The 24445-nt window shown below is 53.4% G+C and overlaps 10 protein-coding genes across 10 annotated transcripts; 3 read left to right on the top strand and 7 right to left on the bottom strand.

The window, feature by feature from the left end:
* Positions 1-9: 9 nt before the first annotated feature.
* Positions 10-386, bottom strand: PHACADRAFT_194658 (uncharacterized protein; the record flags this gene model as incomplete). The annotated part of the gene is made up of 2 exons (XM_007394854.1): positions 10-232; positions 290-386. Coding segments are annotated over 2 exons (320 nt in total), but the record flags the coding sequence as incomplete, so codon positions are not given.
* Positions 387-953: 567 nt separating this feature from the next.
* On the top strand, positions 954-3511 carry PHACADRAFT_208235 (uncharacterized protein; the record flags this gene model as incomplete). Its single annotated transcript, XM_007394853.1, has 4 exons — positions 954-986; positions 1045-1167; positions 1218-2586; positions 2645-3511. 4 exons carry the CDS (start codon positions 954-956, stop codon positions 3322-3324), a joined length of 2205 nt encoding a protein of 734 aa, XP_007394915.1. The 3' UTR covers positions 3325-3511.
* A 1404-nt stretch (positions 3512-4915) lies between these two features.
* On the top strand, positions 4916-6748 carry PHACADRAFT_160625 (uncharacterized protein; the record flags this gene model as incomplete). Its single annotated transcript, XM_007394852.1, has 11 exons — positions 4916-5164; positions 5227-5254; positions 5306-5409; positions 5470-5500; positions 5553-5676; positions 5737-5762; positions 5816-6002; positions 6072-6214; positions 6277-6395; positions 6452-6496; positions 6557-6748. 11 exons carry the CDS (start codon positions 4916-4918, stop codon positions 6746-6748), a joined length of 1248 nt encoding a protein of 415 aa, XP_007394914.1.
* Positions 6749-6979: 231 nt separating this feature from the next.
* On the bottom strand, positions 6980-9143 carry PHACADRAFT_160624 (uncharacterized protein; the record flags this gene model as incomplete). Its single annotated transcript, XM_007394851.1, has 6 exons — positions 6980-7307; positions 7370-8043; positions 8095-8209; positions 8266-8519; positions 8576-8704; positions 8766-9143. 6 exons carry the CDS (start codon positions 9141-9143, stop codon positions 6980-6982), a joined length of 1878 nt encoding a protein of 625 aa, XP_007394913.1.
* Positions 9144-11283: 2140 nt separating this feature from the next.
* On the bottom strand, positions 11284-13028 carry PHACADRAFT_254638 (uncharacterized protein). The gene is made up of 6 exons (XM_007394850.1): positions 12726-13028; positions 12542-12658; positions 12200-12490; positions 11890-12147; positions 11468-11831; positions 11284-11411 (listed from the first exon to the last, which is right to left on the bottom strand). Exons 1-6 carry the CDS (start codon positions 12791-12793, stop codon positions 11388-11390), a joined length of 1122 nt encoding a protein of 373 aa, XP_007394912.1. The 5' UTR covers positions 12794-13028; the 3' UTR covers positions 11284-11387.
* Positions 13029-13360: 332 nt separating this feature from the next.
* PHACADRAFT_254636 (uncharacterized protein) lies at positions 13361-14862 on the top strand. The gene is made up of 9 exons (XM_007394849.1): positions 13361-13504; positions 13560-13642; positions 13696-13829; positions 13878-13952; positions 14001-14107; positions 14168-14251; positions 14306-14403; positions 14469-14572; positions 14628-14862. Exons 1-9 carry the CDS (start codon positions 13437-13439, stop codon positions 14802-14804), a joined length of 930 nt encoding a protein of 309 aa, XP_007394911.1. The 5' UTR covers positions 13361-13436; the 3' UTR covers positions 14805-14862.
* Positions 14863-16112: 1250 nt separating this feature from the next.
* On the bottom strand, positions 16113-16662 carry PHACADRAFT_254635 (uncharacterized protein). Its single transcript, XM_007394848.1, has one exon. The coding sequence runs from the start codon at positions 16551-16553 to the stop codon at positions 16125-16127; it is 429 nt and encodes a 142-aa protein (XP_007394910.1). The 5' UTR covers positions 16554-16662; the 3' UTR covers positions 16113-16124.
* A 25-nt stretch (positions 16663-16687) lies between these two features.
* On the bottom strand, positions 16688-18196 carry PHACADRAFT_208230 (uncharacterized protein; the record flags this gene model as incomplete). Its single annotated transcript, XM_007394847.1, has 4 exons — positions 18057-18196; positions 17806-17997; positions 16869-17759; positions 16688-16812 (listed from the first exon to the last, which is right to left on the bottom strand). Coding segments are annotated over exons 1-4 (1338 nt in total), but the record flags the coding sequence as incomplete, so codon positions are not given.
* Positions 18197-19209: 1013 nt separating this feature from the next.
* Positions 19210-21349, bottom strand: PHACADRAFT_119273 (uncharacterized protein). Its single transcript, XM_007394846.1, has 6 exons — positions 21264-21349; positions 20795-21210; positions 20584-20740; positions 19782-20438; positions 19621-19724; positions 19210-19568 (listed from the first exon to the last, which is right to left on the bottom strand). The coding sequence occupies exons 1-6, from the start codon at positions 21312-21314 to the stop codon at positions 19313-19315; spliced, it is 1641 nt and encodes a 546-aa protein (XP_007394908.1). The 5' UTR covers positions 21315-21349; the 3' UTR covers positions 19210-19312.
* A 131-nt stretch (positions 21350-21480) lies between these two features.
* PHACADRAFT_172766 (uncharacterized protein) lies at positions 21481-24378 on the bottom strand. Its single transcript, XM_007394845.1, has 7 exons — positions 23613-24378; positions 23280-23370; positions 22899-23228; positions 22462-22839; positions 22191-22410; positions 21875-22140; positions 21481-21825 (listed from the first exon to the last, which is right to left on the bottom strand). The coding sequence occupies exons 1-7, from the start codon at positions 24289-24291 to the stop codon at positions 21756-21758; spliced, it is 2034 nt and encodes a 677-aa protein (XP_007394907.1). The 5' UTR covers positions 24292-24378; the 3' UTR covers positions 21481-21755.
* Positions 24379-24445: the final 67 nt, after the last annotated feature.

Here is a 24445-nt window from a genome sequence, read left to right as displayed (position 1 = left end):
GCTTCGAACGCAAGCCTCTCCTTCATCTGTGGATCTTGCCCGGTCTCCTTCACCCGCTCGGCCTCTTGCTGCTTCCGCGCCTCGAGGCTATAGCTGCCGGCGACAATAGCTGCGACGGTAGCACCCTGGAAGAAGATACGCGCACGGAACCAGCGGTTGAGGGCCTTTGGGTCGCCATCTCGCCCAGATTTACGGAACGCCATGTACAAGGCGAAACATGTCAATGCAGTGCCTAACAGCCGCTACGACGTTAGCAGTCGCATGCGTCCTGAGCTTGAGCACGACGTACCGATGGGCACGTACGGCTCCTCCTTGAACTTTCGCATGAGCTTGTCCTGCCATCGCTCTTGCGTGGCCTGGGGGCTGACTGTCACGAAGAGGCTCATGATTTTGAGTGGGCGATGGAGTGAACGGGAATATGAGCGTTGGAGGGGACCAATCCAGCATGCGCTCACACCGAGCTCACTCCATGCGCGAGGCGCCTAGCGGCTTGCTGAATTAGGCACTTCCGGCAGCGCGCGGGACCTGTTGACTTGTCTCCCCCGCCATGAACGGGGGAAATATCTGTGAGTGTTCGCACTGCCTCAGATGCATGCATATGGACTTATGAAAGGAATATAAGGCGCGAATCTGCTGGGAAGGGTCAAGTTCCGTGCGCCGGTGATCCAGTAGCGAGCACCGTGATCACCTTCGTTGTCGGCGATATTCCCCTCGATGATTCTAGATACCGAAAAGGACCAGACCATTGTTATTATCTATGGAAGATCAGACAGGCCTATTCGTTTTTTGTATCTGGCGGTGCATTCGCGCGACATCGTGCATTGCACTTACGGGATAATGCGCCAGTGAGCGTGAGTCACTAGCGTCACTCCCCCGTATATAATGCGGTCCCATCCTAGGATATTCGCTCACATCCTGGCTATCTGTAGCTCTTGATTCTCTATCTCCCTGATATGAGGAGTAGTCTGCACCAGCAGTACGATAAGGTATTCCCGTCCTTCAGAATTTGCTCTACGAGCCCTGTTAACCCCTTGCATTCTATAGCATGGCGTGTCAGGGGATTTTTCTGGATACAAGAGCTTGGCTTCAACAGACAAGTTCGTTCGCAATCACGACGATGTGATGATTAAGGATTGCGATGAAGATCTGAATGCTTTGCTCATTCTCGTACGTCTCGTCGCAAGCGTTTGTAAAACCGTTCCTGATCTTGTTCACAGGCGGGCCTCTTTGCCACGATTCTTACGGCATTCCTCGCCAGTTCAACGGGCTGGCTTCAGCAGGATTACACCCAGGTTACTGCCGACCTGCTCCTTCACATATCCACCCAGCTTGCCGAGGACTCTCCGCAGAATGCTGCCCAGTTACCCGCATTCGAAGCTGCCACAATCGATATTGCAATCAACATCCTGTGGTTCCTCAGCCTTGTCCTCAGCCTCGCTTCCGCGCTCTTCGGGATGATAGTGAAGCGCTGGTTACGCGAATATCCGGCGTGGCAGACAGAGTCGCTCCAGGAGGCGATCTGTCTCCGTCAGATACGCTACAAAGCCTTCCTTCAATGGAAGGTTCCTCTCATTGTTGCCCTGCTCCCCGGACTACTCGAGATGGCCCTGGTGCTGTTCATGGTGGGAATTGTGGCAATGCTCTGGACGTTGAACTCCCTTCTTGCCGTGATCATCTCTATATCCTCTGCAGTATTCCTTATCATCGCGTTCTCGGTCGTCCTTATCCCGGCCCTCTTTCACCGTTGTCCCTATCGATCACCGGCGGGCTGGGCATGTGTCCTTGTGTGGGGATACGCATGTCGATTCTACTACCGGTTGCTGTGGACGGCAGGGCTGGTGTCGGGCGCTTTCCTGCGTAATCAGCTCTCCCGGCACCGGGTACCGGCTGATTGGAAGCAGCGCGACCTGCACCTCAACTTTGCTGACGAGTCCGGTCATAATTTCGACCGTTGCTTCGACGTGGAGACGACCAAGCTCATGCATCTGGTCGATGCGGTCGTCTGGATATACGAGAAACGGCAGGACGATACTCTACTCGACGGACTGTCCTATCACATCGACGTCCCGGAGTTGAGCAACAGCGTGCAGTCGCGCCTTCGAATTCCAATTCATGCAACTTGTCGGAAGTTCAACATAACAGTGGACAAGCTCTCCGAGTTTCTGCGCAGCCAGTATACTCAGCACAATTCTGCTAAAGGGCTCGTGCGGTACACGCTTTGCCTATGGGATACATGGGACGTCCTGCATCCCTGGAACTCCATGTCTCTTCAAATCCTTGGACACTTCCTGCTTTCGGAGCTCAGGAAGGCTGCTGTACTCCTCAAAGCTTCTGATTCGCCGCAACTCTCGCCGTATGACATCACCATGTTCGTCGAAGCGCTTTGCTTTCTCTACCATATCACCAGGACGTCGTCTGCTCATGTGTTAAAGCAGGCCTACGCGAGCTTCCTTGTCGACCTCTATCGCGATTCCACTCGGGAAGAGGATGTCGAGTCACCTTCACGAATTCCAAGCTTCAAAACAATAACCGTTCAGATCCTCAGGAAGATGGGATCTATTCGTCTTTATGGTGGATGTATATCTGGTGAGGCTGCTAATTAACCCTCTGTCATCATCTACCAAACTAAACCATCTCATCTCAGTTGACCTTAACCGAACTCACATGCGTTTCAAGGATTATGCCAGGCTTGCCGTCCAGGTCTATCAAGAGAATCGTGACTACGCAAACGAAGAAAGCTGCCACCTCTTCGTCACCCTCGCCGACATCGCCGTACAAAAATGCGATGCCTGGTACGAATGCGTCTACTACTACGATCTCGAAGACCTCCAGTCTCTTCTCCAGTGCGTGGAAGAGGCGGCCCGCACCTCCCTGGAGCGCGGTATTCCGAACTGCGGGCATTACGGCGACCTGCCATGGATTGCGTCGCTGTCGAAAGCAGCGTCATCGAACGCTGGGCTCCACACGTGCATCCCGCTATCGCTACTGCGGACCCTAGGGTCGGGCATCGCGCTAGGGCTATTTACCGGCGAGGGCCTGCAGAGGGAGCTGCGCAGACTTAAGAGGCGGTGTGCATGCCGGGACACCGTCAGCGTCTCCCCTGAAGCTGTACCCGCGGAGGACCCGTTTGCGACGAGCGTGTCTACGCTGAAGACTCCCGGCTCCACGTCACAGTCTATCGTTCGAGTCTCATGCGATGGTACCTCGCGCACGCCGCTGTTGTCATCGCCCTCTGTAGAGAGCCTTGCTGGAGTTATCGTCCAGGAAGGCCCGTTCTCTTCCAGTCCGACATCTTCGTCGGATGTTCTTGCCAAGGCCGAGTAAGGATACGTAGAGTCGGAGAAGTGTGCTTCGTGCGCGAGGAGTACCACATTGTGCTGAGAATATGACCTCTTGTAAACTTGTATCGCGTAGACCCGGATTTCATATCTCATCTTGCAGCCATAGGGGCTCTGCCACAACCAGTACCTCTTCGTAGGGCCTTCCAGTTTAACGATCTCCAACCAAGCTCGGCTTCATCTCTCGACTTAAACAGACTGTAAATCCGCTGCGGAGACCAATTTAACCAATCGGTCTTCTTATACGAGTGAACACCTCGTGCAATTCGTCACCGATCGAGGGATGGAAAATTCCGCGTAAGTACAGTGCTTGTCACCATTACTTTCGTCCGGTGCGCCTCCAATCACATCGTGGATTGTTGGTTAAAGCCGTACCGCTTCCGAGTCGCTCTTGAGTCTTTGCTGCCGTTGTCATATGCCTCGCTACAGATTTCTCCTAGTCAGAAATGGCCTTAAGTACCTAACTGCTGGCTCGATCGCGTTCCAAGCCGTCTGCTACTCGATCGCGCTTCGCGTCTTTACAGCTGTTTGCGTATGTTCGTGAAGACCGTGACGCGCTCGCGTTGTTTGACCGTGCTTGGCTTAACGCGTGACCTAACGCGTCTGACGGAAAACAAGTTGACGGCGCAAGCGTGTGTCCCCGTCCGTCGTCCGAGCGCATCCCCTCGCAGTGCTCAAGGCTCCCCAAGGCTCACCTAATCAATTTTCTAGCAGTTTCACCCAGTAACAGAGCCTTCTACTAAATCCCAGCCTCCTATATCTCACTGGCACTAAGGCACGGGACTCTTCAGTCTTCACTGGTTTCTTGAAACATAATGGGTTCTGTATACAGCTTTTCGTTTATTTGAATAGTCTGGAAATTTTACACGACCCACAAGCCTCTCATTTAGGGACAACGTGGCTCGAATCGCCCGTGAGGTTCCGCACGACAACGCCAGCAAATTTTGATATTTTCACGAAATTACGCAAAGGCCTCTAAAGCTTCATATCCCAATGATTGCTTCATATACTATTGGCTAAAGTAGGAGTGTGTAGCGCAACTGTCCTTAGAAAAATAGCGTACTTCAAGTTCAAGCTTCAAGCTGAAGTCTGGCCGGCAAATATAATATATTGCGTGGCTTCAGTTGATCATTCCCGCCGCTGTCACATACTGTAGCTCGACACGAGCTTCCTATTAAGCGGACCTTGAACTTGTCCGTCGCTGCCTGCATTACAACTTACAAAACTCATTGCAAACCGTGATCCGGTGTCAGAGCCACTGCAAGGCAGGGCGACCCCGTCGGTATTCGCAGTGCTGGTCTAACTATTTGCAACTACTAACATTGTGTATGTCGTTCTTTTCTCATAAAATTCCGATAGTTGACCAATTTCCAGATGTAGCGAGCACAAGAATGGTATGTTCTCCATTGAGAATGCCATGGTCGCTTCAACGTGTTCGTAAAGCTTCCAAAAATCTTTCCGAGGTGGATGCCCCGGGACGTTCCGCCCTATATAACTATGAATACTGGCATGGTGTTTGACAACGGCTCCCATCTTCCAGGCTCCAGGCCCTATACCTCTTGCATTTCCGTCCCGCCATGCTCCGGCTATACACATTCCTTTTGTTAACCCTCACGCTGACGGCCACAGCGTATCCACTCGCTTCAATTTCCCACATAAACCCCATTACCATACCTCTCGCCCGTTACCTGAACCTCACCGGCGGAGCAGCCAAGATTCTGGAGAACGACCGGGCGAGGGCCAACGCCCTCAAGTTAGGATCCTTCGCTAAGGATCCCGCGGCCCCTGTCCCCGTTGCGAATGCTGCAACGTCGTACACTGTTCAGGTAATTGTTGACAAAGTCGCCCGAGTCGATGTCTTTATTCGTGTTGACGCCGTTTTGTACAGGTCGGGGTCGGTAGCCCTGCGCAAACGTGTACGTTAAATGCCTCAACTTTATAGCACTGTTGATTGATGTTGCCCGTAGACAATTTACTTGTTGACACTGGGAGCTCCAACACCTGGGTTGGAGCCAACAAAACCAAGCCGTACAGGCCTAGCAAATCATCATCACGCACCCCAGACGAAGTGGTACGTATCCAATAATTTCTGATAAACCAGCCGGGAAGGCTGAATCATCATATTTGGCAGGCTGTTAAGTATGGTTCAGGCTCCTTTTCCGGTATGAATCTTTGTGCATCTTCAAGTGACTCTGCACTCTACATAACCGGCAGGAGAGCTCTGGAACGATACGGTGATAATCGGCAGCAATGGAGCATTGACGATATCAAAGCAAGGTGTCGCTGCCGCCATCATGTCCACAGGCTTTGAGGGCTCTAACATCGATGGAATCCTTGGGTATGTGCATCCGTATATATTCTCTGCTCTTATTGAATGGCTAATGGCATTTGCCATTAGCATCGGCCCCACAGATCTCACATTAGGCAAGCACACGGGGTCAATGCTACATAGGCAGCAAACACTAACCGTACTTTAGGCACCATCAAGGACGATCCCAAAAAGACGATCCCCACTGTTACAGACACCGCGCAGACGGACGGCGTCATCAGTTCGCGTGAAGTCGGTGTATTCTTCGCGCCAACGACGTCCAGTGACTCTAACAACGGTGAACTTACGTTCGGAGGAGTCAACCCCAGCAAATTCACCGGTTCCCTCAATTATGTGTGAGTGCTTGTCTTAGGTATCCCATGCCGCATAGACAGACTCATATTTGTCTCGATAATAAACGCAAGTGACATCACTTCGACTTCTCCCGCAAGCAACTACGTCGGCATCGACCAGTCCATCACATACGGGTCGCCCAGTGGAACCCAGATACTTGGCACTACTTCTGGGATTGTCGACACCGGCACTACGCTTCTGCTGATCGCCACTGGTACCGAAGTTTCTTATTTTGCAGGCTGGATGCTCTTCTGACGCACTAATTTGCATCCGTAGATGCCTTCTCACAGTACAAGACACTGACGAACGCTGTGGCCGATAAGGCCACAGGGCTCTTGAAGATCGCTCCCGCACAGTATGACAACCTTCAGAGCTTGTTCTTCACTATCGGAGGGGTAAGCACGACAATCTTCGTCTGTCGAGACGATTGTGCTAACTGCAACATACGCAGGAAACGTACGAGTTCACAAAGGACGCACAGACCTGGCCGCGCTCCGTGAGTCTAGTCCCCCCCCTTAACCTCCTCCGGTCCCTGCTCACCGATTCTCTATACCAGCTGAACGAACAAGTCGGCGGGGACGCAAACTCCATCTACCTGATCGTCGGCGACGTCGGCTCGAAGAGCGGCCAGGGCTTGGACTTTATCAACGGCATGTCCTTCCTCGAGCGGTTCTACACAGTGTACGACAGCGACAACTCGCGCTTCGGCATCGCGAAGACGGCGCAGACTCTTGCTATATGCAACTAGCGGGTGATTGATCACAGTGCCTGTGTCCGCTGTGCTGAAGGATGTTGTGGGCTGATGCGTCCCAAGGGCCGCTCCCCCTTAATGTTCACCCGGGGCTCTGACCTGTTGTCATGAAATTACAATATCGAGGACGTGCTCAAATATCTCAAGCCTGGTAGGGCACAAAAAAAATAAATTACACGACGAGAAAGATCATCCACGTCGTGAACAAGCATCCCAGAGCGCAGATCTCTATGCGTGTCCCGACGCGGCGGGCGCGTAGTGTTTCTCGCCCGGGTTTTCGTGCCCGTACAGCGGCGGCAGGGGCTTGACGCTCTTCATGCGGAAGATGTAGCGCTTGATGTTGCGCGGGAGCGCGCGGAGCTGGTATGTCGCGTGAACGTGCGTCGGCACGCTGAACACCTGGTCGAGCTCCTCGAGCGAGAGCGCCTTCGTCTCGGGCACGAAGAGCAGGATGAGCACGAACCCGATCGCGTTCCACGCCGCGTACCACCCGAACGCGCCCTGCGGCTTGAACGCGCCGAGCAGCCGCGGGAAGGTGATCGCCACGACAAAGTTGCTGGTGCGCGCGCGCGGGGTCAGTCTAGGTAAGATGCGAACAGAGAAGATGAGAGAACTCACAAGAACCAGAGGACCGACGTCGAGAGCGACATGCCGATGTCGCGCACGGAGAGCGGGTACGCCTCGGCGGAGTAGGTGAACGGCACGGGGCCCTCGCCGGGCGAGTACGCCATGCCGAAGAGGTAGATGCCGAGCGCGACGACACCGAGCCGGGCCTTCCCCGTCGGGATCCAGAACGCGAAGCCGGTCATGAGCAGGAAGATGGACATGAGCGGGAACGTCGTGAGCAGCAGGTTGCGGCGGCCGAACGTGTCGATCGTCCACACGGCCGGGAACGCGAAGATCCAGTTGATGAGGCCGAAGCCGAAGGAGGCGAGGAGCGACTGGAAGACGCTGAAACCGGACTGGGAGAAGACGTTGGACGAGTAGTACGCGATGACGTTCACGCCGCAGAACTGCTGCATGAACATGACGGTGACGGACGCGAGCGCCGCACGGCGGTTGCGTGGGACGGTGAACAGCTGGACAAAGCCGCTCTGACCTGTCTCAAACGCCTTCTCGGCCTCGAGCAGGGTGTGGATGTAGTACAAGTCGCGTGCGGCCTGGAGGGGCGTGTTGCGCGTGCGCACGAGCGAGGCGTATGCCTTGTCGTAGCGGCCCTTGGACATCAGCCAACGCGGCGATTCGGGGCAGAAGAAGACTTGGCTCATGACTATGAGCGCGGGTATGCCGGCCTGTGGGAAACGTTAGTAGTTGCATTCTGGAGATATTCGTGCTGAACGTACGCTGGCGAGCATAAGACGCCAGTTGAGACCCTTGATGTGCTTCGTATCTTTCACATGATAGAACGCAACGTCCACAAGATCTCCAAACATGATGCCGAAGGCCGTCCACATCTGCCTGTAGGCGCCATCAGAGATACGCTATCGCACGACCTAAGAGAGCAGCGCACGTACCACATCATGACCATTGCTCCACGAATAACAGCAGGAGCACACTCCGCCGCATAGATTGGAACCGTGGTTGATTTGGGGCCGATGCCAAAACCGAGGATCAGACGTGCGACGAAGAGATGCTGCCATGAGTTGGTAACGCCCTGCCAGATACAAGTGACAAACGAGAGGAATGCGGTCACGAAGATGGTGCCGCGACGGCCGAGCCACTGGTTCAGCGGGTGCGTGAGCCAGCATGAGATGAGACCGCACACCAGCTGAAATCGGGGGTCGTGAGCAGAATCCGTCAGAAACAGAGGCGTGAGAGACTCACGTAGGGTGCAGAGACCACGAGACCCTGCAGCCACTGATTGCGGCCGGCACTGCCGTCCGTCGCGTTGGGGTCGATACCGAACTGGACCGGGAAGAAGAGGCTGGCGCCGTTAATGACAGCCTCGTCCATCTGCGATGATCATGCAATATCAGTCTGTCATATGATCATGAGAGAAATGGAGGGTGCTCACACCCTGGACCGCAGCAGCCAATGAGCACATGATGACGAGATAGTAGAGCTGCGCAGGCTGATGCCAGCGGTGGGTGATCTCGCGTCGGAGGGTGGCCTTGTCGTCCTCCGTGAGCTGCGGCAGGGTCTCGAAAGCGCCAGGGTCCTGAGCTACGAGTGCACCTTTCTGGAATTCGGCCGTCAGGTGTTCGAGCCCGTAAGTCTTGGCGAAGTTTGCGGCGTTCTCCATGAGCTCGTCGTGGGGGATGCCCTGGAGCGGATTGACGAGCTTTGCATAGGCATTGCTGCCGACGGTGTCGAGTTGCTGAACGGACGCAGAGTGTTTGGAATAGTCGTCTGCGGGGGACTTTTCCCTGGTCTCAGCGATGTCCTTTTCCATCGTCAAGTGGCGCTCGGGACGCGGGCTAGAATCCTGGGGTTGAGGCGACCAGCAGACTCTTCCAAAGCGGATGGCGCTTCAGACGACGTACCCTTGAGTGGGTACTGAGGATGGAAGAGACGAAGGGTCCGCGATATGCAGAAGACATTACGGCCGTATTTTATACACTCGCTGGAAGTAAACCTCTGGGGAACGTGGATGGTGGCTTCCATCAGGACCTCAGAATCTTGTTTTCTCCACATGCGAATGTTTTGTACCCTGAGCGGAAGGTGCGGCACTGCATCGGATTTCAACTTTTGATTAGAACACGCCGCGGTCGTCTTCCCCTGATAGGATTACGATAAACGAGTGGGGCTGAACTTCTCGCATTGATGTTCAGATGTGTGGGACGTTTGAGGACTAGCTGCTAGACTTACCATCTTGCGATTGCGGCAACGTCCATGGTCACCGCGGCTCCATACTTTATACATAACTCTCAGGAACTGCCACATGCCACATCCTCAAGAAACTGCATGAACGCCGGATGGCAGCGTGAGCGCGAGGAAACCCTGGGACGCGCGCGCAAAAGGAACTCGCATCCCAGATCCTGGTCCACAGACGCCGGAAATGTCATCAAAAGCCTAAAAGCTCACGTTGTCCTCCTGCATGGATTGATGAGGCAGCTTCCGTGGGAGAGGTTTGTCTGTCAACTAGTGGCCTATATAGCGTAGCGCGAATTTGGACGAGGTAGAGTTGGCGACCCAAATAAAGGTTAACGCGAACGTAAGGCCTGTTTGAGCGCGCAGAACTTACACTACGACTTCCAAGTCGAATCATACAGTGCATAGAGTGTCGACCTCACAGGGAAAACGCGCGTTTGTGTCCACGCCGCCTCCAATCCTGCACATGTCCAAACTTAGTGCATCGCGCGTAGAGGACATGCAGATAACTCACCGCCCTTGGCACTTCTTCGAGCAATAGAACTCCCCCTCACTCTGCTTGCACCTACGCAGCTCGTATGCTGTGATTCGCCAACGCACATACACCCTTTCCGGCAGATCCCTTGTCCTTTGCCCATACCTCCATGCTGTACATATATCAAACATGCTGAGCACACCCTAGAAGATGTCAGATGACGAGTGTCTGTGCACGTGAAGAAAGCATATAATATCGTGAAGCAGAGGATGAAAAGCTCAAGGATTCCTAGTATTGTCATCCGACCAGTATAAAGCAGAAGGTCCAGCTAACGAAAAACGCAGATGAAACACGAAGTCATGCCGACGGCAGGTAGCAAGTCATGCAGCCGCGTCGTGGACGCGTCCGCCCTTGAGATGGCCCGACGTGATGATCGTACCTGTCTCCTTAGGGCAACATTTTGCCGGAACGAACACAGCTACGCACAGTACACAGGGAAACGTGAAATTCAGTCAGTTTCACAATTTAAGGAATTTCGAAGAGATAGCGTCAGATTCCAGCGCCGCACGTGCAGCATTGCGTGTCTCGAAATCGAGACGCCCGTGTTGTGCCAGAAGCCAGATTCCATCCAGCCAGTTCCCCGCATGGATTTCTGTACGACCAGTTCCTGCAATCCATATGAGCTCAAACCGAGTCTGACCTGTGTGGGGCCGTCAAGACGTGACTTGAATGGCTGTCAGATGGGAGGAAGAAATTATTGCTGAAGACTATAAGAAGCATGGCAAGAGCTACGAAGGTACAGGCGTGTTTGTAGACATAGGCGATAACGAGGAATTGGATGCTGTGGGCGACGTTGGGTATGGTGCGGGCAATGTTGGAGATGGTTTCGATGACGAAGGGCCTGCAATCCTGTCTGCACCTACTACTGGTGGACCTGGTGGACCTGCGGCCAGTCCATCCAACGAAAGTGATATGTAGCATGCTGTATTATGCGTAGTATAAATTGCAGAGGCTTCTCGACTGTTTCGTTGCGACAATGAGCTCATGGGCGGCAATGGCCGGTCTGTGCAGGCGCTCAGATCGTAGGTCTGAGATCCGCCCATGCGGTTTCCTGGCAGGACAGAATCTGCGTCTCGGCTGACCACGGTCAGCGCGATTTCGATATCGCCAAATTTTCCCTCGATATCATGGAATTCCTACAATTGTGAAACTACTCAATTTCCCGGTTGCCTGTGTAGATGAGCTGGTTCATGTAATCCGTATTACATAATGTCTCGACAAATCGTAACACTCGGCCGCGGGTATGCTACAACATTCAGTAAATACTGAGGTGATCCGGAGAGGTGGGTTTCAAACCATGTATGTCGGCGACATCTGATCATGTACGCATTAAATAGAGCAGAAAAGCAGATAAAAGCGGGAGCGCTCACATGAGTATGGCACTCATCAGGTGTCGCGGAGGTGTGGCAGCACCCTCTTCCGCGAGCGGACACTGGGCATCGATCTTCGTGTGGTGGAAAAGGGTAACCAAGCTGCGAGAAATGTATGCAGACGAAGGCTATATGCCATAGCCCGATGATAGCGATAGCGGTAACGAGAAGCCGAGATACTAGGGCTGAGGAGGGGTGTATCTCTGTCACGGCATGCGCGCCCTGCGACATAGGCTCTTGAATAAGTGCGGTGGCGTTCTTGCTCAACTTTAAGACTGCGTCGGCAGCATCAGCCATCGCATCCGTAGAGGCATAGGTGCTCCAAAGAAGACTGGCGATGGCCAACCCAAATGTCACGTATGCCCTATGCAAGATTGCTTTAGCAAGGTCGTCTCTTCGTACAATCAAAAGAAGATGCGAACCATATCCGCCAAGCTATCGGAGCTACAATCAGCATCAGAGTGGCCACGTAAGGCGAAGCCGCGTTGCGCTCCGTCGACCAATATAAGTTGCGAGCCGCTTCTCGACGGTCCCGGATGTTAACCAAGTGTTGTGTCATGCTCCCTACGAGGACGATGCATACGATAGAGCAGCAACAGCAGACTTGGAGTATTGTTCCTGCACCGGTGAAGAGGGTGTTCAATCCACGGTTTTGGAATGTTGCGAGTGATGCACTCGCTCTGTGGTTCCAATATCGTCACTAAGCACACCTAAGTGACATCCTTGACTTACAAGATGATCCATATGCAATCTCTTGCGGACCGTCTCCAGGTGATCAGCGAGGTAAGGATAAAATCGGACCACGCCTGTTGGACAGTGCTATTGAGCTGGGCAATTCGTACGTTCTCTCTGAAGTCTTCAAGGTCTTGCGAGAAGCATGGGAAGGATGGGGCCGACAAGAGCGGGATGTTGCAGTATGCGAAATGGAGGAGGGTCTGGACGATGCTCCTGATTGAAGTCAGGAAGCTTCGAAAGCGCGACAGCGTATGAGGTCGTGAGCCGGAGCCAGTATAGTCGCGTTGTCTGCGGGGAAAGCATAAGAAGCGTATAACTTGTGGTGTAGTTCGGCCTCACTGGGGACAATCTGAATCGAAGAAATCGTCTTGCTCTGGAGTACGATAACCACCCTGTGAGCTAGGAGTGCTGTCACCTGCAACATCTGAACTGCGCCCTGGGGATCTTACAAAGTAACTGACGGTGTGGACATGATCGTCAGAATGCGGCACAGATGACTTGCAAGCGAGAGTAGGATGTTCACCGAGAAGCCTTCTGGAAGATCCTCTGGGGCATCAAGTGCTCGAGCCTTGCGTCTTGCGATCTGCTCATGCTAGGTACCTCTCCCTCTGCACAGGACGACGCTGGTGTTTATAACACTTGAATTCCCTCAGCATATATAGTTCCGGGCTAACGCTAGCGTGCCAGGTACCATCCCACTGTCACAACACTCTTGAATCTTCTGAGTGCCGAACTGAACCGTGGTCCTCGTGGGGCCACGCTCTTCGCCGGCGTGATCAAGATGTTTGGTGACCCGTGAGTTCGTGACTATTCGCATTGCTGTTCGCTCATGAGTACTTGAGTCGTGAGTCGTGATGTTCAGCATCCCGCGAACCCTCTGCAGCTCTTGTTCCATGGCCTCGAATTCGTCCTCCAAAATCGGCTGATATGAGTAGTGGCTGCGTGGTCTCTCGCCTGACGGTGGCAGATGTGGCCCGGTTGTGTGGTCGCGTCGTAAAGCTGCTCGGCAAGCTCCGTGGCACACGTCGGTACTTCCTCTTTTGAACAGGAGGCGCCCCCGCCTTGAGGTGGCCCGCGCTTGTTCTGTTCTCCACCCCCAACTGTGACATCATCCTGCGGTCAGGATCCAGAAGCGAACATGGGTCGTCGTACTTTACAGAACGGGTTCACGTCTCCTTGACTGTAACATCCACGACGTCCACGACGTCCACCTCCCCGTTGTATTCATTCTACGATGATGGACTCGGACCTGCCTTTGGACACCTCGCATCCTGCGGTGCGGGACTACCTGGCCCTCGTTCGGTGAGTGCCTAGGGACTATCCTATGTAGGAAAATATCGACATATCATGCATTCAGGTTGCAAATCCTTACACCGCTGTCCTTGCTCATAAACATGGCGACCGTCATGGTCTGTACGCTAACGATCTACCCGAACCTTGGTGAGCTGGTTGTATGCATCATGTGCTATTGATGAACTTAACATGTAATCCAGGCGACATTGCCAAACTATACCCTGCTGTGATAGTCCCAGATCCCCGAATGATAGCCATATATCTTGGCGCAATATATCTCGGACAGGTCGGGTACTGTGTGCTGCTGGTATTAGCGCGCAAACGAGAGACAAAGGTGCGTTTCCTTCTCACTTGAGGAGATCCGCGCTGAAATACATGCTAGGATACCCTTGTGAAAGGCGTCGGACTGCCCCTCGTGTTTGCTAATTGGGTTATGGCCGGTTGGGCCGTAGCTTGGGTGCGTTCTTCGCGCAATGTCAAACCCAGCACGCTGAACCTTTCTTAGCTCTTTCAAGCTTTCCTTATATCGGCCATTCTGCAAGGCATTTTGCTGGTTCTGCTTGTATATGCAAACGTCGTTCTCCTCATTTACCATGCTCCCACCCATGAAAGGTACGACAGTCACTTTCTGAAACTCATGTTACGCAGTAAGACTTATTCGAATTGTTGCAGACTCTTGGATATTGCTCTCATCCATGCCCCTGTTCGCGCGTTTATGATCCTACCTCTCGGAGTTTTATTCGCGTATAACCTCTTGTTGGTGCTCTTTGCGCTTCACTAAGCATTTTGGCTCACTCGGTCGTATCCCAGTGTCACCCTCGGCATGACATGGTCTCCTGGTGAGCCGCAGCACTACGGCAGGCATCAGTGGGCAGGCCTTGGCGTCATGCTGGGCGTCAATCTACTCAGTGCGCGATATTTTTCGCTATGTCGACTTCAAACGTCTTGAGCTAATTTAATTCCACGCCGTCAGGCTTGATAATAATCGTGCTTAGACGAGACATCGTCTGGTGTGTAGCGGCAAGCTGGATTGACGCTAGCATATGGGTCCTCAAGCCTAAGCCGTTCCCTGTATTTGTACGTCTTCTATGCTTCTGTCGTCGAGCTCGGATGATTTAGATGACTTATACAGATTACTGTGGTCATCTTCACTATTGTACACCCTCTCGCGCTCGTTGCATCTGCTCTGTGGATGAAGCTTCGTAGCAGACACAAGGAAGGTGCTATTCGGTTACCAGAAGACGAGGCGGAAGAGCGTGGCGGGCAGCGAGGTCCGAGAGAGGTTGACGCGGAGGCGTTATGGGGCTAGTCGTAGGGGCTTCCTTCACAGTGTTACTGTTCTTGGCAATAAATTAAGCTGTATTCTCTTACTGCCTAGCTTGCAGGTCGCCGGAATATAAGAAGATGTCGATTGTTTCCAGTCGATAACTTCCAAGATCTCGATTACTGCAGCGGAGTGAACGGTGCAAACTGTAACGCATGACGCACCCCCTTACCGGTTTGTAATTCCAGTGGGCATCAAAATACTCAGCATACGTAATAGAGCAGGAACGAGCTTTGTTGGTTTGTGACCCAAGCCCAGTGAAAACCCCGTCCGACCGAGGACTATCTGAGTATCGAAAATTTACTGATCTACCCCCAGCGACCTCAGAGAAATTAGCAGACACCGGGGAAGCTCAGATCTGATGTCCGCGCCCATCGGTTGCGTCTCCACTGAGTTAACGGTGCACCGTGGTGCATCGATGTCACCACGATCTTCGACGCGTCCATTAATGCCTCTCCGACGTGTCCAAACGCCGCCGGCTCTGTTCCAAATCCAAATCTGGGTCCGAATGCGAGGGCTTTGAACTAATGTCTTCAATGTCCCGACACCGCCGACCGATGCTGCCAAATTGAAGCAAAAGCACCCCGTCGAGATTCCAACATCAGTGACTAGCTGATGTGTGTGTGACCAGGTCTCGCCGACATCTATGGTTTGATACCATTCTCTTTCTAGACCTTCTGAGGAATGAATGCTGTAGCATAAACGAGTGTTACAACTTATGATTTCCCGAGACATCAATACAGATTCCATGAACTAATTCATCTACAACGCTGTGCCGAAAACAACAGTTGACACGCGGTGTATCTATTCCAACTGAATTTGTAAGGCAGGTACCGTATGACCAGGAGATCCTGATAGAGTAGTATTGGTAACAAAGGGGCTGAAAATATGCTTGCACTATACCATAGCACTTCATACTCTGACGTTCGCTGTTCATCCTGCGTTGCAGACTTTGTGCTGAGTAAAATCTAGTTCCCTGTGGTGCCTCTCTTGTTCCAGGAATGAGGGTGATGCAGAAGGTTTGTAATGTTGCAATGTTGTATATAGAGATGCTACTTGTGCTACAGATATGCCTGTAGACGCGAGCTACTGAAGGCATATGGGCATGGTGACTAATCTACATCCATACCCGGGTATGAGCTAAGATAGTTTCGAATATACGTACACGACGTTTCCACTTTTTCCACTCTATCGGCCAATGCCTGAATTTGATCCGCCAACTTTTGCATGGCCAATTCATTGGCAGCATCCACTGGGACTAAGCAGGGTAAGATTAGTAGCCAGCGACGGGAAAAGTCAAGACAGCTACTTACAACGCAAACGAACCGCGCGGTCTTCGACGGTCTCCGTGAATGTCAGTGCTTGGTTTATGATATTGTACGACTTTTCCTTGCGATGAGTCGCTGCGGCAGTTGATTGTGACCGGTGAGAGAGACGAGCGGGACCAGCTTCTGAAGTACGCGAAGCCGCAGTCTCGTTATGGTCTTCAATGCGTCGCCCTTCCCACGTATCGTCATCTGTCGTGTCAGCCTCAAGAGAATCCTCGCAGTATTCGGAGTCGCTTCCGGAGCTAGAAAACTCATGCTCCGGCAGTTGCTTGCTGGCATCGAAATCGCCGTTGTCACTGGGGTCCTCTGGAGAGATGCGTGCATGTCGATCACAGAGACCAGGAGCGGGAGCGCTTGAGATATCACGACCGCCGGAACGCTTTGCGCCATCATATTTGCAGGGCATTTTGGACATCTTGCAAGCGAGACAGGAGGAATTCCTACTGGTGGGTATCACATAGCAGATCCATCCTCTCTTCTTACAGAAGTCGCAGGCGGCGGAGCCGGTCTAAGGATTTAGATCAGTTCCGACATATGCCTGAAGTTGGTTTATTTACCTGTTGTGAAGTGAAATGTAACATGTATTTACTAGACTCCGCCCTCCTATTAGGCCTCTCCCACGGCGGTCTTGGGTCGTTCCTCCGACCCGGTCTTCTTATGGGCAACTTTCATCCAATAGTCAGTGCTGGTTCACGTAATTATCGGAGTCACCGTCCCTCACCTGTTCGATCTCTGAACCACTAGGACGTCGAGAAGTCGCCTGGGTTACATCGCGCGCTCTTCGATTCGGAGATTCGCCCGGATTGCTAGACCGTTTTTTTGACGAGTCGCTGGAAATAAGCTCATCGACCTCAGAATCGCTCTGGCACGCCAACGAACTGGGATGCCAGAAAGAAAACTGGCGCGACGATGACTTTTGTTGCACGACACTGAGTAACGGTGTCCAGTGGGTAACCAGGCTCTCTTCGACCTTCTCTTGTCGTGACTGATGGGTGAGAGGTGACTCGGCTTTCGAGGAAGACCTCAGCGGGTCATTGCTAGATGAGCTTCCCTGAACAGCTGCTATTGGCGTCAATGGCGTCCCGGTAGCCGGTGGATGACCAGATTCCGAAATTACGTTTTCGGAATGGTTATCCACCTTTTGACCAGAGACATTCGTCGGAGCATCAGCTACTGGGAGGAGCATTGAGGGTGACGAGGGTATCTGTTTATGCCCTCGCGAAATTGACGGGGGACGAGACCTCGTCGGCGATGCATCCGACTGCCGCTGACGAGTACCGCGACCTGGCTCAATATCAAGTGGTTTCGGTGGCGAGGATGGCCCAGGTAAGGGCGGCGATGAGTAGGAAGGTTCTCCAAGAGGGGAAGGCGCCGGCGAAGGGTCGGTTACGGCTGACGCATGCAGATCGGGTCCTGTGAAAGCGATATCGGCCTCGACGTCCATCAGATGCTCGTGAGCCTCTGTGGGCGGATTAGGTTGCTGAGATTCCGAGTTCGTGGGTGCATGTCCGATTGGATGGCCTAGCAGCTGCTCTTGCGAGGGCTCGACTGGACGCGCAACCGGCAGACGAGAGGGCGTTGGCTCTGTGCAGTCTTCCTTACGATTCTGGGTCTTTGCGGTTCAGCACAGCGTGGAACTTGGGTGATGAAAATCTTACCGCAGACTGCGAGCGTATGAAAGCGAGGGCTCGGGGTAGGGGATGAACAGTAATTTCCGCCATTAAAGCCTCATGTTGTGCGCCATACATGTTCAAAGTCTCAGTCTTTCTACCCTCACGCTCCGCCCTTGCCAAAGCAGGGAGTGCTCGTGACCACCGAGGTATGTCCCGTTTCCATTGTTTGAGGAGAGGCTGCGCGGCAACATGACCAAGTCAGCATGTCACGGTACACGCACATGAAACCAGGATACCGAAAACAAGGCGCCAGCAATCCTGTTCCATAACTTGAAGCGATCGTCCGCTAGTTTAGCGAGGTCGGGACGGGCGGTCCAAAATTGGTAAAGAGCTCTTTCCCAAGTAGCCAGATCGACACATTGCGACATAGCGTGGCGTCGAATTGAGCGCAGTCTTGACGCTGTCGCTTTCGTCGAAAAACGGATAAATCACATGATCATTTGATGCCATCAAATGGCAAGTCCCTCTGAGTTCAGGATATTGTGTACAGATTGCGGATTCAACTAGACCAAACCATCCGCACACACACCACATGCAGATACAACGGTCTCAGCAATAAGCGGTCCTCACGATCGGTCGAAATTGACCTCGTGAGTCGCTCTGAAGTTCTGCCAAAGTCTGCATTGCCTGGACTCTGACCCATGAGATGCGGCTCATGAAATCTGTAGGTGCGCATTCATCTCGTCATACGCTATGCATGGTGATTCTTGCCACTTATACGCTGTGTTTATGTCCTTGACATTAGAGAAACCATGGCCGAGATTCCACTCAATTCCAAGGGCGACAAGGGACTCTGGTACGGAGCTTTGACAATGTGCATCATCTCAAATATCCAATATCGGAGTCCGTGAAGAGCCTGTACCATCGTGTCACCGCATTTATATTGCGACGCTGTGCCGTCATCGCATCAATGGCATACTGGAGTGTGGCGCAATAAAGAATTCTAGATCTCTCGATACAGCTGCATGCTCATTTGCATATTCGTACTTTCTCTGATAGCTGTTATTTTCTGAGCGATAGGAGCGTTCTTAATGCAAGCGCGTCACGTTATTGCCCCCAGCGTCAGAACGGTGTCGATAGGTCGGCGTGGCGCTTGTCCTAGTGCCCATCAAGCTTATAAACCAGTGAGCTCGAATACGTTCATCATGCGACTTGTTGATGGAGGAAGAGGGTCTAATCGTCGTTTGACATAGGGAGTCATCATGTAATCTAGGCAAGACCACTGTTGTATACGTTGCATGGTGACGTTCATCACCGAATCCCTGGAACACAGATCTCAGAGGCGTGATGTCAATGACGGAAAATCAGAACGCGCAAGTATCCGTACATCCGCATTATTGCTCACCGCTGTTTCAGCCGGTTCAGCTGTTAAAGATTACCAACAAACATATTGCCAAATCACTAGAAAGCATCTTGTCAATGGCAAACGTCCGCGCAAAATGGAGATCGCTTGCTCTAAATAGACAGCAATGAGTACAATACTTTTACACAATTACACGCTCGCGCCCGCAGATGCAGACGCGCTCTCATCTCGGGCAAACCTCTCGATGACTTCTTTGACCAGCTCGATGCGAGGCGCCTCGACGTCAATGACCCTGCGCTCCTTCTCCAGAAGGCCACGAAACTCGAGCGGAAGCACGTCGCGCTCGAAGTTGAACTTGGGCGAGTGTTGCAGCGCGCGCGTGACGGCCTCAGAGAACTTGGCTGGGTGAGCGGTCGAGAGGACAACTTGAACAGTAGAGGATTCGCTGTGGAGCATGTGAGTTTATCGGAGAAGGAGCGTCAGGAAAGGGCACGCACTTTTGTGCGGAGATCATGCGAGCAGCCGCGAGGCCTACGGCGGTGTGGGGATCTGCAACATACGAAGGCTCCGACATGAAGTAGGATTGGATGGTCTCCAAAGTCTAAGAGCGGTATGTGATGAGCGGCCACTCTAAGACCTGCCGCTGTAAGCGATATACCTGCTCGTCTGTAACACGCTCAGCCAAGAAGTCCCTGCGCGCAAGCTCAAGGACCTCAGTGGGTACCTGGACGCGGCCCTCGTTCTTGACCGCCTGCATCCAGGAGTTCACAGTTTCTGACGCGCCGCGCCTTGTCTCCGCGTTGCGGTGGGCCAATCCCTCGTAAGCAAGGTACCAAAGCAAGCGCTCAAAGTTGCTGGACACGAGAATATCCATGGCGGGACTTAAAGTCTCCTTGACACCACCTGTATTGGAACCCTGTCTGCCGTCGGACGACCCTTCCGCTGGGGCGGCGGCGCCACTGCCGTTGAGCGTCGACGAGTCAACCTTCTCGTACGCACCGCCCTTCCAGAAGCGTGCGAGGATGTCGTTCGAGTTCGTCGCGATGACAAGCTTGCCAATGGGCAAGCCCATGGCCTTCGTGTAGTAACCAGCAAGGATGTCGCCGAAATTACCAGTGGGGACGACGTACTGGATCTTGACTTCGGTGAGCTGCTCAGGCGTGAGTGATGACGAGAGTTGGCGACCGAGGTGAAAGTAGGAGAGGAAGTAGTAGACCGTTTGCGCAAGAATGCGAGCCCAGTTGATGGAGTTCACAGCGCCGAGACGGTGCTTGGCATTGAATTCTTTGTCGCCGAAGAGTGCTTTGACAATATCCTGTAGCTCCGATGAGACATAATCAAAGGCCTGGTGGGAGACGCAGCGCTAGTATAGCACAACGTGGTGTTGACGAACGCCTTCGGCGGCACTGTCAATTATACTGCCCGATGTCTCCCCTGTCGCGTCCCATGAGAAGACGTACCTGGCAGTCGTCAAAGGTACCCTTGACGGCGATATTGTGCACATTCTCGTCGGTGACAGTGGTCATCTGCGCTTCCTGTACGGGCGAGACACGTCCTTTCGGATGGAGAATGAAGATCGAGACGTCAGTCTTGTTCCTCAGGCCATAGATCGCCGCACTTCAAAGCGCATACGCTGAGTTCGAGAAAAGCAAGTTTGGTAGTAAGGCACACCTGCCAGTGTCGCCACTCGTCGCACCGACGACAGTCAGCCTCTCCCGCTTCTCACCCGGCGTCTTCTTCGCGTTGCGTCTCGCAAGGAAGAACTCGAAAAGGTTTCCAAGGAGCTGCAGCGCAACGTCCTTGAAGGCAAACGTCGGGCCGTGGAAGAGCTCGAGGATGTACGTCTTGTCGTTCAGCTTGTGCAGCGGCGTCACGTCCGGGTGACGGAACGTGCCGTACGACTTCTCGACGAGCGCGCGCAGCTCATCGCGCGAGATCTCGTCGGGGGAGATGTACAGCGAGAGGACCTCGACGGAGAGCTCGACGAAGGAGAGGTTTGCCCACGTAGTACGCCAGTCCTTGGGCAGCTGCGGGATCTGCTCTGGGATGTACAGGCCGCCGTCTGGTGCCAAACCGGTGAGCACAGTCTGGACAATTGCTTTCAGCCACGTCTTGAGTATCACAAGCGAGATAGACACACCTCTTCAAACGAAAGCAGTTGCTCGCCGCCTCTTGTTGAAAAATACTTCATGGTCGTTGAAGGTGGGATGAGTCAAGTCGAGATGCGGGGCAGTTTTGGGATGTGTTAATCTAATCTAAACTTTAACTGCCGATCGCTCAGGCCTTGAAGCTTGATCTAGGCGCTCACATGGGCCCCTGCATCCGACATCCGCCAGCTGCGCACCGTGACTGCGCGTCGAAAACGATCGGGAGCAATATATTTAACAGCTACAGAGACACAGTCGTACGTGATACATGGAGAATTATGTAACAAGCCAGAAATCCAAGCCTTGCTGCAGGTCCGATGATACAAGAAAGCCAAAGTTGCGTTAAGGTTGCGCACATTATGGATGGGTGGTCGGTATTAGAAAGACTCCGCGTGAATATGGAGCTATAAAATTACAGTTCCGATGAGTTCATGTGAGAGAATGAAAGACGGAAAGCGAGGGATAGAAAGCGCTGCGGAGGCGGCTTAGATGAAAAGTGAAGTATCGAGGCCATCCGTGAAATCAAGAACGACAATCTGTTGATCATGAGAGACGCTGAAGAGCCATCAGACAGGCAGATGATACGGAGTTCTGACGGACATACCTAACGATCCGACAGCAGTTAAACTTGATGTCAAAGATATGGCTGTAATGCAGCCCGCGGAACTCGCGAACGACTTTGCCGGTCTGCACATCCCAGACCTTGATGCTACGATCGTAGCTGCCACTGACGAGTCGACCGCTGAACGGGTCGTAAGACAGCGTGCGAACAAGCATGTCGTGCCCAGTGAGGGTCCGCAAGCATTCCCCAGTGGAGGCGCTCCAGACTTTGATCTTGCAATCGTTCGAGCCCGAGACAATCAGGTCACCCTATAAGAAGGTCAGTAGGGAACCACGCAGAGCGGATCAAGGCGACCTGCCTTGAACTCAATGCAAGCGAGCCCGCGGTCGTGGGCATCGAATGTCCGTAGACGCTCTCCAGTAGACATGTCCCAGAGGATCATCTTGCCATCACCACTGGCGCTTGCCAGCCGATTGCCCTGTACACCGACAGCATTCACCGGACCGTCATGGCCGCGGAACGCACGGTGTAGAGTCAGCGTCGAGCGGTCCCACACCAGCACAGCCGCGTCTTTGCCACTGCAGAATCGTTGAGAGTCGAACGCAGACAAGAATAGAATGGCGACTCACCAGCTGATAATCCAGTTATTCTCGATGCGAAGATCGAGAACACCTCCGGTATGGCCACGAAGAATACCCCGCACCTCAGCAACCGTGGTGAACTCGTCGTCGCCATCGTCAGTCGCAGGATAAGAGTAGAGATTCCAAACGACGACGGTGCAGTCGCTCGACCCGCTGACCATCATGCCCTTCTTCCAACCCTGGCCCTCGGGCAGGGCATTGGTGTCGTCGAGATCGAAGTCGTGCTCGAACTTTAGGCAGAGCACGCTTCCTCCATGACCTATGAACGTGGCCAAGCAGCGGCCGGTCTTGAGACTCCAAACTTTGATAGTGCGGTCGCGTGACCCAGTGATGATTCGGGAAGAGTCGAACTCGAGGCAGTACACACTTGTGGGGAGCATGTCAGAGCCGTTTCAGCTAGTTCATAGAAACATGAGTAGGCGGACCTATCTGTGTGTCCAAGCATCCTCCTAATGCGGGGTTCCCAAGCCTTTGCATTCTCCTTGTCTTCGCCGTTCCTGCCAGTGAATGGACTGGCAGACCATCTGTGGTCAAGCTCAGCTCGACTCTTGTAGAGGTTGTACCAATCTAGTTCAAGAGGAGCGGGGAGCTCGAACGTGCGACTTCTACTTAGATCTTGCGGAGGTAAGATCGCAGCCGAAGCAGACAGCGCGGGGTACCTCAGCCGACGGAGGTCAAGCAACCAGCCCGAGCCTCGTTTCCGTGCAAACAGTGAACGCCATACTGCGTTATCCGAGGCCAGTCTACCCCATGTTCTAATAGAATGGTTTAGGTCTCATGCACATGGGAAATGCGAGAGAACAAACCTTGATACGCGTAGACATGCGACGATGTCGGGAAGGTCAAGGAAGGAAAGCAGGTGCAAGGCCAGTTCATCTGGGATATTGGCAATGATATCTGCGGTGACGTCAGTCAGGTTGAATCCCAGGTAGCAAAGTATTCAAAAGATGCGTAACGTGCGAGTCCGAAAAAGCGAGTGTCCTCGTCTTGACGGGTCGGGACTGTAACATGGTTACGATCCCATGAAAGCACGTTTGGTATTATCGTGAGACTGCACGACGGTCGACGGGGACATAGGTGTCCCCTTCGATACCACCGGCATCCCCGCGATCGAACTCAAACCAAGGTGTGAGACTCACCCAGGCCTGTAACAGCTCTGACATCGATGAAACATGCCTCATCGTCGATTAGTTCTCCCTCTTCGCCGTCAAGTGGGGGTAGGTTCGCATAATCGATGTAGCCGTTCCCCCCGAACTCGGTCCAGAGGTCGTCTGAGGCGATGTCGAATCGTCGCTTGCCCTTCCTCGCAGGCGACGAGTCGCGCAGGGCCTCCCAGAGTCGTGGCAGCAGATTGAAGTTGCGGGAGCCCTTGGGGCTGCTTGAGTTCGATATCCGGAACGAGTTGAAGGGCGTCGAGGGCGAAGCGTAGGAGTACGTGTACGACGCCGAACGTCTAGAGCCAGAGGGGAGGAGTGAGCAGCTCGGGGCAGAGTCTGATAAGGATGGTCGTGGCTGTGCCGAGGCCCAATCGCCCTTCTCTGTCCAGTTGATCAGCGAGTAGGTGTCTGTGGCGAAGCTGGGCGTCGGCGAAGCGGGTCGAGTGACCGTCTCCGCGCGTGGCACCGCGGCGAAGGCACCATCGACAGCCTCGAGGTCTGCTCCGGCATCGAGTCGCCGTATGAGAGATAAGTCGGAAGGTGGGAGATCAGAGGTTGTAATGAAGGGAGAACCCAGGAAAGAGCTGAGCAGCCGACTGAACGGCGGGGCCGACTCCGCGTCGTCGTCGATGATCGAGTTGAGAACCATGCTACGCAGCATGTATTAAGGAGAATATATGTGCTGGCGGTGGGTAGGAAGAAGTGAACTCGCGATCTCTGGGTTGCTTGCAGGTGGTCGACGTTCTGAGGACAAGAGCTCGGCTGCACGCCAACTTTCCCCGCTTCATGCACAGGCCTCACGTGACGGCGCCCCG

Source organism: Phanerochaete carnosa (assembly GCF_000300595.1).
Source record: "Phanerochaete carnosa HHB-10118-sp unplaced genomic scaffold PHACAscaffold_4, whole genome shotgun sequence".
NCBI lineage: Eukaryota > Fungi > Basidiomycota > Agaricomycetes > Polyporales > Phanerochaetaceae > Phanerochaete > Phanerochaete carnosa.
Note: the sequence above shows the minus strand (reverse complement) of the source record. Positions and strands in the feature narration are given on the sequence as shown.

Excerpts from the sequence above, each read along its gene's own strand:
- PHACADRAFT_254638 (XM_007394850.1), bottom strand. The coding sequence starts at position 12,793 with ATGAGCAGATCGCAAGACGCAAGGCTCGAGCACTTGATGCCCCAGAGG. Across the intron at positions 12,148-12,199 it reads GATTGCATATGGATCATCTT|AGCGAGTGCATCACTCGCAA; the intron begins GTAAGTCAAGGA and ends TTGGAACCACAG. Across the intron at positions 11,412-11,467 it reads CTGATGAGTGCCATACTCAT|ATGTCGCCGACATACATGGT; the intron begins GTGAGCGCTCCC and ends GTACATGATCAG.
- PHACADRAFT_254636 (XM_007394849.1), top strand. The coding sequence starts at position 13,437 with ATGATGGACTCGGACCTGCCTTTGGACACCTCGCATCCTGCGGTGCGG. Across the intron at positions 14,404-14,468 it reads GCTGGGCGTCAATCTACTCA|GCTTGATAATAATCGTGCTT; the intron begins GTGCGCGATATT and ends CCACGCCGTCAG. Across the intron at positions 14,573-14,627 it reads CTAAGCCGTTCCCTGTATTT|ATTACTGTGGTCATCTTCAC; the intron begins GTACGTCTTCTA and ends TGACTTATACAG.
- PHACADRAFT_254635 (XM_007394848.1), bottom strand. The coding sequence starts at position 16,553 with ATGCCCTGCAAATATGATGGCGCAAAGCGTTCCGGCGGTCGTGATATC.
- PHACADRAFT_119273 (XM_007394846.1), bottom strand. The coding sequence starts at position 21,314 with ATGAAGTATTTTTCAACAAGAGGCGGCGAGCAACTGCTTTCGTTTGAA. Across the intron at positions 20,439-20,583 it reads GTACCTTTGACGACTGCCAG|GATATTGTCAAAGCACTCTT; the intron begins GTACGTCTTCTC and ends TCGGAGCTACAG. Across the intron at positions 19,569-19,620 it reads CGCATGATCTCCGCACAAAA|CGAATCCTCTACTGTTCAAG; the intron begins GTGCGTGCCCTT and ends CATGCTCCACAG.
- PHACADRAFT_172766 (XM_007394845.1), bottom strand. The coding sequence starts at position 24,291 with ATGCTGCGTAGCATGGTTCTCAACTCGATCATCGACGACGACGCGGAG. Across the intron at positions 23,371-23,612 it reads CAGAGCTGTTACAGGCCTGG|ATATCATTGCCAATATCCCA; the intron begins GTGAGTCTCACA and ends ACGTCACCGCAG. Across the intron at positions 22,411-22,461 it reads AATAACTGGATTATCAGCTG|TGGCAAAGACGCGGCTGTGC; the intron begins GTGAGTCGCCAT and ends ACGATTCTGCAG.